We start from the raw sequence: 8543 nt of genomic DNA, 5'->3' as shown, positions 1-8543 counted from the left end.
TTTAGCATAGAGCCACTGATGCTACAACCCCTGATATCTGTTTCCACACCACCCTGTGTATCCTTCATCTGTGTCATGATTTTCATTGTACCGTTATTGTATTTTATATTATGTCTCCCACTCGAGGCTCCAAGCCCTTAGGAACAGTAACGCAGGTCAGTTTATCTTTCTATATACAAGGACTGAAAGCAAATCTTCTCTGCACACAGGGGTTGTTTCAGACACACTTTGACATGACAGATAAAACTTTGCCTGTGGATGGTGCCCTGCACGTGCAACTGAGGATTCAAGAAACAGACTAAACACTGCCCCCTCCTGCATGGCCGTGTGAGTGTAAAAAGAAACAGGCCAGGCTGGCCACTCGGGGTGGCAGTTCTGCGCTCACTGGTGTGGAGTCCTTGCCCTGTAAATGTAACTGCTGTCTTCACAAAAAGGAGTTAGTGAGGGCCCAGGAGCCCTGTTAGAACTGAAGACTGAGAACACTGAGACTGGTGCTGTTACTCTGAGTTCTAACTCTGTGACCATCAGGCTTTTTTGGGGGGGGGCAGTTTTTGGCTGGGGCTGGGTTTGAACCCGCCTCCTCTGGTATATGGGGCCAGTGCCCTACTCCTTTGAGCTATAGGCACCAGCCAACTGTTAGGCTCTTTTCTGAACAACGTCTTCCATGATCCCATGACAATGACTCCTGGTGATTTGATCCTGAGGCTACTGTTTGTGCTCCAGACTGGGATTGGGGTCCTGGGGAACACCTTTCTTCTCTTAACCTACACCTCCACAGCCTGCACCGGCCAGGCACCCAGGCCCACACACCTGATCCTCACCAACCTGGCTGTGGCCAATGTCTTCTTTCTTCTCTTCAAGGGGATCCCTCAGATGATACTTATCTGGGGAGTGACACACACCCTGGGAAATATGGGGTGTAAACTTGTCACTTATTTCCACAGAACGGCCCGGGGCCTTTCTCTCTGCATTACTGGCCACTTGAGCAGTTTTCAGGCCATCACCATCAGCCCTAGAACCGGGGGGTGGATGAAGCTCAAAGATGCAGCCTTGAAGAAAGTCGGCTTCTCCTGCTTTCTCTGCTGGATCTCCAACCTGCTGATAAACCTCTTTGTTCCTGTACGTGTAGGGGCCCTTCAGCATAGCCACAATGCTACTAGGATTCCAAACTTTGGACTCTGCTCTACTTCTAAAAAGCATACAATGTCTGATGCTGTGATTTATGTAATTCTAATGACTTCCTCAGATGTTGTGTTCATGGGACTCATGCTTGGGGCCAGTGTCTACATGGTCCTTCTCCTGCACAGACACCACCAGAGAGTGAGGCATATTCACACCCTCAGCACCTCCCACAGATTCTCCCCTGAGGCAAAAGCCACTCAGACCATCCTGCTTCTGGCAACCGCCTTCATTTTCTTTTACTTCATCAATTCTATCTTTATCATTTATCATTCTGTTTTTTCCAAATCTCACATCTGGCTGCATCATATGACCACCTTTCTGGCAGTGTGTTATCCCACCGTGAGCCCCCTAATACTGATCCTTCGAGATCCTCAAACTCTAAGTTTCTGCTCTTTCATGTGGAAAAAAAAAGTTCCAAATTACTAGTGGTCCCTTTGTCACAGTAGCATTTCTTTTCTTCAATGATCTGGTTATTCATTTATTCAAGCAAGGACGTGCACCTAAGACACAGATGCCAAAAAGACGTGGATGACGTTGACTTAGCCATGAAAAGGCTAACACAAAACTGTGTGTTAGCACCTTCTCAATGCTTTCTGGTTGCTTTTATCCTATGAAATATTTCATGGAACATTAAGTGAGGTTGAGTAGAAATAATTTGGGGATATCTTACAATTTTTAATAGGTCATTAGAACACAATGGATGCAATATTGCCTGTTTTATTGATAAACAGTAACAAAGAACTACAACTGTAACCATGGGAAGCCACTTAACTGTTTTAAGACTCGATGTATTTACCTATAAGATTAATAAATTTTCTCCCCTGAGATTACTATACAAAAATAAAAGAGGTTTCAAAGTGGGACATCCAGAAGAATAAGGGTTTCTGTAAATTCATTCTTCCATGAAAGCAATATTGTGAATGTCAATTTTTGTTAGATCTCCAGAATTTCACCAAGAACTTACAATATTCTGAACATCATTTATTTCCCCCCCTCAAATTGTGAACCTCAGTAAAAACAGTCAGGTATGTGGAATTTTAACTTGGCCTGCGCCCCTAATCCAGTAACAGAGCCTTCATTATGTCTAAAGAGCACATAGTCAAGTCCAAAAGCAGGCCCTACTGCAGAAGCTCACATGTGCTCACCAGTTCTTAAAGGTGGACAACCACTGTCCTCTAGATAGGTCCAACTGAGGACTGAAATCCTCAAATGCCTGTGTGAAAGAGTAATACAGCGCTGCCCACCCAAATTCCAGTAGTAAAACAAGCAAAATGGTAAATCTTAGGATAGTGCAATTTCACATGAGCTCCTGGATCACTGTTAACTTGAGGCTATCCAAATGCAGTTGTCTCTACTGGGAAATTTGAGCCATTGGGTTTCATGAAGTGTCTGTAACTGCTGAGCTGACCACTGAGACCCAGATGGTTTTGAGCTAGAAAAAGGGAGCTAAGGGTAGACAGTAATAAAACTGTCTTTTGGATAGAGTCATTCTGCTCAGCTCTGTAAAGATGGAGTAGGTGTGTGTAATTGTTAAAACATTCATGTTGTAAATATAATATACCACAACAGAAGAGCATATTAAATAACACCATACACAACAGTTTAACATACAATGGGAACACACACGTGTGAACGATGTAATACCACTCGGATCAAGCAATGAGCATTCCAGAAGCCCTATTTAACCATTCCCAGTAAACACTGTGTCAACTTTTATGGTCAAGATCCATACACAGAGGCGGCGCCCACAGCTCAGTGGGAAGGGCACCGGCCACATACACCCAGGCTGTAGGGTTCAGACCCCAGAGCCAGCTGAACAACAATGACAACTGCAACAACAACAACAAAAACTATAGCCGGGCATTGTGGCAGGCGTCTGTGGTCCCAGCTACTTGGGAAGCTGAGGCAAGAGAATCACTTAAGCCCAGGAGTTTGAGGTTGCTGTAAGCTGTGACGCCACGGCACTCTACCAAGGATGACATAGTGAGACTCTGTCTCCAAAAAAAAAAAAAAATCCATACACAGAGACAGGCCCCGAGCACTTTCCTGGAGCCAATTTCACTTCTCTAGATGGCCCCTTTGCCAGAGCCATTCTCAGATTCTGCACCGCCCTGGTCCCCTCATCCTCCCCCACCCCACACCCACCCCCAGGGAAAGTGTTCTTTGCTCTACAGACCTCAAAATGCCTCCAAATGAACAAGACTTCAGACAGGCAAAAAGGCTACGTAAGCTAGGGTATGTATAAGTGCTGGTGCTGTGCTCGGAAAAGGATAGGAAAACATTGGTTGCATTTCTTCCTCTCTAAAACGTCAGGGCACACAAGCCAAAAGAATGGCCAATCTTCTGTACATATTTGCCTCCTTCAAACAGGACACTTCCCCCAAAGTTACTAAAATGAGCTGTCAGAGGAGTTGGAAGCTTAACCGCGGCAGGCCAGAATCAGGGATTCCTTTTCCTTCCGGTTTCTACTAAGTCTGCACAACAGCTGGAGCACAGGGCAGCCCAGGCAGCTAACAGAACCGGAAACTGAAGTGGAAGCGCTGGTGGAATCTTGGAGCCTGGTTCTTGCGTGGCGGGAGTTTCCTGTAGTAGAGTTCAAGGTAAGATTTTGGTTTTTGTGAACATCTCTGGAATCCACCACAACAGGAATTAGTGACTTGGAGTGTGGTGTGTTGACATTGATGGGTCTTAGTCAGGGTTGAAGGTGACTTCCAATCAGGCCAGGAGCAGTGTCTCATGCCTACATCTCCAGCACTCCAGCGGGACTACACAGAAAGATCACCTGAGACCAAGATTTCAAGACCTGCCTGAGCAAGACTCCCATCTCTGCAAGTATAAGAAAAAATTAGCCATCACTCTATTCAGGGAGGCAGAGAAGGGAGGATTGCTTTAACCCAGGAGATTGAGGCTGCAGTGTGCAGTGAAGACACCCCACTATACCCCAGCCTGGGGAACAGACTAGCACCTGCCCCCCTCCCAAAAAAATAAAAATAACTGTATAGGCTTACACCCATAGCTCAGTGGTTAGGGTGCTGGCCACATACACCAAGGCAGGTGGGTTTGAACTCTGCCTGGGCCTGCTAAACAGTGACATCTGCAACAACAACAAAAAAATAGCCAGACATTGTGGCTGGTGCTCCCAGCTACTTGGGAGGCTGAGGCAAGAGAATCACTTAAGCCCAAGAATTTGAGGTTGCTGTGAGCTATGATGTCAGAGCACTCTACTGAGGGCAACATAATGAGACTCTGTCTCAAAAAAAAAAAAAACTTATTTACAGTGATGTTTGGATTTCATGTAATTTTCACATTTATGAAATATTCTAATTTTTAGGTTTTTCAGCCATTTAAAAAATCTAGAAACTATATTTAGCTCACAGGATATACAAAAACTGGCAATGGGAAGGGTCCAGCCTATAGGCCATAGTTTTTTCACTTCATATGTGTGAGCTACAACAACATTCAACAAGAGGGACTGGCTCAGTGCCTGTGGCTCAAGCGGCTAAGGCACCAGCCACATACACCTGAGCTGGCAGGTTGGAATCCAGCCCGGGCCCGCCAAACAACAATGATGGCTGCAACCAAAAAATAGCCATTGTGGCAGGTGTCTGTAGTCCCAGCTACTTGGGAGGCAGAGGCAGGAGAATCGCTTGAGCCCAGGAGGTGGAGGTTGCTGCAAGCTGTGATATCACTGCACTCTATAGAGGGCAAGAACTTGAGGCTCTGTCTCAAAAATGAAAATAAAAACAGGGACCAGATCTTGACAAACTAATAACAAGTGAAAATTCTAAGACCCAGAGAATAATGACCCACACAATGGCCTATTATAAAGTTAAGGGTGCTGGAAAATATGTATGTGGCAGAGTCCCTGTAGATGCTCTAACACAACGTAAAAGAAAATCAAGTCAGCGATGAACATAGACTGAGAGTTTTGGTTTCCTCACCTTGGAAGAGAAAAACCAAAGAACTGAGGCATGGATTTTATGCTAAGCATTGGCATCAGAGTACTTACTCCAATTAAAAAAAACTAGATAAGCAATCAGCTAACTCTAGACATAACAAAAGGGGGCCACGTGAAAAGAGTGAGTTATGAGAGAAGGATTATGCTGTTCTCTGTGTGACTGAACTGTATCAAAAGGAAAATGTGACTTCCTGGTGAACAATTTAGGATGAAGAGGAAAATATAGGGAAAAGAAATATCCTGAAGACCTTCAGTGTTTCTAAGCTGAGAGGTTTTCACAATGGCATTGGCTGAGCTGGGCAAGTGTGAGGAAGATGCAGATTGGGGGTGAATTAGGAAGAACTCTTCCTAAATTATTTGAAAATCCTATTTGATGTCCATATTGCAACATTGGAACAGTAAAATATGTGTAGCACATCAGCATTATTGACATTGGGGCCAAATCATTCTTCTCTGTGGGGGCTCTCCTGGGCCTCTTAAGTCATTGAGCAGTGTCCTTGGCCTCTACCCACTAGATACCAATAAACTCCCCTCCCCATCACCCAGTCATGACAACTAGAAATGTGTGCATTTCTAGACATTGCCAACCGTCCCGTACGGGGCAAACTCACCCTCCCTCCCTGACTGAGAACCACTGGTGTGTAGAATGGGGCTCAATAACGAATTCACTGCTGCAAACATAAATTTAGGATCCTGTGGCAGGTACCTAAAAATTTTCTAATGTTATCTCTTACCCTCACAGGCTTCCTGCCTACTAGTCACAACAAGCTTCCTGCGTCAGCCGAGCTCACTCTTCAACATCCTCCCGTTTCCCACTGCTGCCTCAGGCTCAGCCATGTGGTTCACCAACTGACCCTGGGAATTCCTCTCCTTAACTTCTTGCCTGCTGTTTCCTCAAGGCAGATCCTATAGAATTCTTACCCTTCATCAGGCCACAAACTGCCGCTCATCCTTCAAGACCCACCTCACCTAAAAAAGCTCTTCTGATGTCCCCATCCCAGACTGCTGCATGTCCTTGTAGGAACATGAACATAAGGGCCTTGGTGCTCTTGTTCTACCTCTCCTAGACTGTGATCCCCTGGAGGGCACCTCTATGGCCTCCTATATGGTGTTTTCTCATTTTCTGTATTCTTGATGCCCTGGCATCTGGGGCCTGACTGACCTGTGCAGGGCTGACTCATTCTTAGAGATAGCAAACAACTCATTTTTCATATCCTCACCAACCAATCTAGAAAATCAATTCTTCCTAGAACCATCAGAAAGGTATACTTCTTGATTTCAGCCCAATAAGAACCATTTTCAACTTCCGACCTTCAAAATTGTAAGATAATAAATTAGCATCATGTTTAAGCCACTGAATTTCTGGTAATTTGTTATAGCAGCAGCAAAAAAAAAAAAAAACTTAATACACATGCATCCAGCAAATTAACTGTAGGAGGGCTGGGGTCCTTATTCCCCAAACCCAGCTAACCTGGTTTGATTACTTGGCTTAGCTAGAAAGTTCAACCAATGCACAGAAATACTTTTTTTTTTAATTGAGACAGAGTCTCAATCTGTCACCCTGGGTAGAGGGCTGGGGCATCGTAGCTCACAGCAACCTCCAACTCTTTCGCTCAAGTGATCCCCTTGCCTCAGTTTTTCTATTTTTAGTAGAGATGGGGGTCTCAATTTTTGTTCAGTCTGGTCTCGAACTCATGAGCTCAGGTAATCCACCCGCCTCGGCCTCCCAGAATGCTAGGATTACAGACATGAGCCACCACATCTGGCCAATGCACAGCAATACTTGAAAGCAAAAATGAACGGAAACAGAAAATAAAACTGGAGCAGCACAGGCAGCATGAACAGAAAGCAAAGTAACCTGCACAAGTTTCAGTGCAACAAAGAGAAATTTTATTTAGAAACAAAGAGACAGCTTAGAGCACTTCCAAAGAGAGTTGGAGGTGAGTCCCTCTCATGGAGAACAGGTGAGAGAGATGGAGACCAAAAGGCAAGGCCCTGCAGAGTTGTAAATACCTCCTTTCTCTCCATTTGAAATTGGTTGTAAGGCTTGGTGCTTACAGCACTGGCCACATGCACTGAGGCTGGCAGGTTCAACCCCGGCCTAGCTACACAACGACATCTCCAACAAATCTGCAACAACAAAATAGCCAGGCATTGTGTCAGGCGCCTGTAAGTCCCAGCTACTTGGGAGACTGAGGCAAAAGAATCGCTTATGCCCAGGCTGCTGTGAGCTGTGATGCCACAGCACTCTACCAAGGGTGACATAGTGAGACTGTCTCAAAAAAAAAAAAAAAATAGAAATTGGTAAGTCTTTCATTGGCCTCTCTGCACCTCCAGGCATTATTGCCCTTTTCTGTGGGTCATTGATTATTGTCTTCTTCTATTGGTCATTGGTTACCTAGTTTACCTCTCATCTACATTCTTTTCCTTTTTTTGGCAAGAGTTTCTGAGTGGTGAAAGCTCCTATGGGCCCTCCAAACTTCCTTGGTCAACAGGCCAGGTTTTCCTCACATCCCCCTGGAAACCCTTGTCTTAATGTCCCTTTTGATTTAACTTCCCCGAAGTAATTTGGGGGGGAAATGACAGTTGTGGAGGAAGCTGATCTAAAGGAAAAAGAGATATAACAAACAAAGGTAATTTGTGGTTCTTTACTATATCCCGGCTTGAACAATCCATCTGCAAAAGATGTTTGGGGGAATTACTAGGGAAGTTTGAATACAGATTGGGCAGTGTATGATATTAAGGAATTATTAATTTTGCTATGTCTCATGATTGTGGGAGAAAAACTTAGTGTGTTTAAAAGGTACCTACTAAAAAATTAAGTATTTAGAGGACAAATGTCCAGATATCTGCAGGTACTGCTAAAATGCTTCAGAAAAACATTGGAGAAAGAAATGGACACAAAGTTAATAGCTGTTAAATTTATCTGAAAGGTAAACAGATACGTTGTCGTATTATTTCCAGTTTTCTTCCTTGGCATATTGTGTGTACTACATTCCCTTTTGCATTTGCTGTTATTCTCATGACCATATTGTAGGGGATCTTGCCCCAGGTCATGATGAAGGCAGGCCCATATGTCCCTCAGGGCCATGCCATGGTGGCCCTGCAAAGACCCAAGTCTTCAAAATTCAAGCATCCTTGTTACTGAAAGGCAAAATCAGTGAGAAAGAAGAATGAGGACAAGTGGTTGGAGGAAAAAGAAAGAGAAGTTTATTAATTTGCCAGCAAATGAGGAAGGCGGAGGGACTACAGTCTCATCTCAAAGGCTTCTAGCCCTGTTTTTAAGCAGAAATACAGAGCTTATAAACAGAGGGCAGCTTTTGGTGGCTGAATGTGGATATAAGTGACCAGTGTCACAGGTTGTAGCTTCAGGCTATTGTTTTTTTTGTTTGTTTTTTTTGTT

At 44.4% G+C, this 8543-nt stretch overlaps 1 protein-coding gene across 1 annotated transcript; it reads left to right on the top strand.

Moving 5' to 3' along the window:
- Positions 1-672: 672 nt before the first annotated feature.
- LOC111722495 (vomeronasal type-1 receptor 4-like) lies at positions 673-1608 on the top strand. The gene has a single exon (XM_023508693.1). The coding sequence runs from the start codon at positions 673-675 to the stop codon at positions 1606-1608; it is 936 nt and encodes a 311-aa protein (XP_023364461.1).
- The last annotated feature ends 6935 nt before the right edge of the window (positions 1609-8543 follow it).

Source organism: Otolemur garnettii, unplaced genomic scaffold, assembly GCF_000181295.1.
Source record: "Otolemur garnettii isolate 467f Iridium unplaced genomic scaffold, OtoGar3 scaffold00264, whole genome shotgun sequence".
NCBI classification, from domain to species: domain Eukaryota; kingdom Metazoa; phylum Chordata; class Mammalia; order Primates; family Galagidae; genus Otolemur; species Otolemur garnettii.
Note: the sequence above shows the minus strand (reverse complement) of the source record. Positions and strands in the feature narration are given on the sequence as shown.

What these genes read in the sequence shown, in the direction of transcription:
- LOC111722495 (XM_023508693.1), top strand. Translation starts at nt 673, where the DNA reads ATGACAATGACTCCTGGTGATTTGATCCTGAGGCTACTGTTTGTGCTC.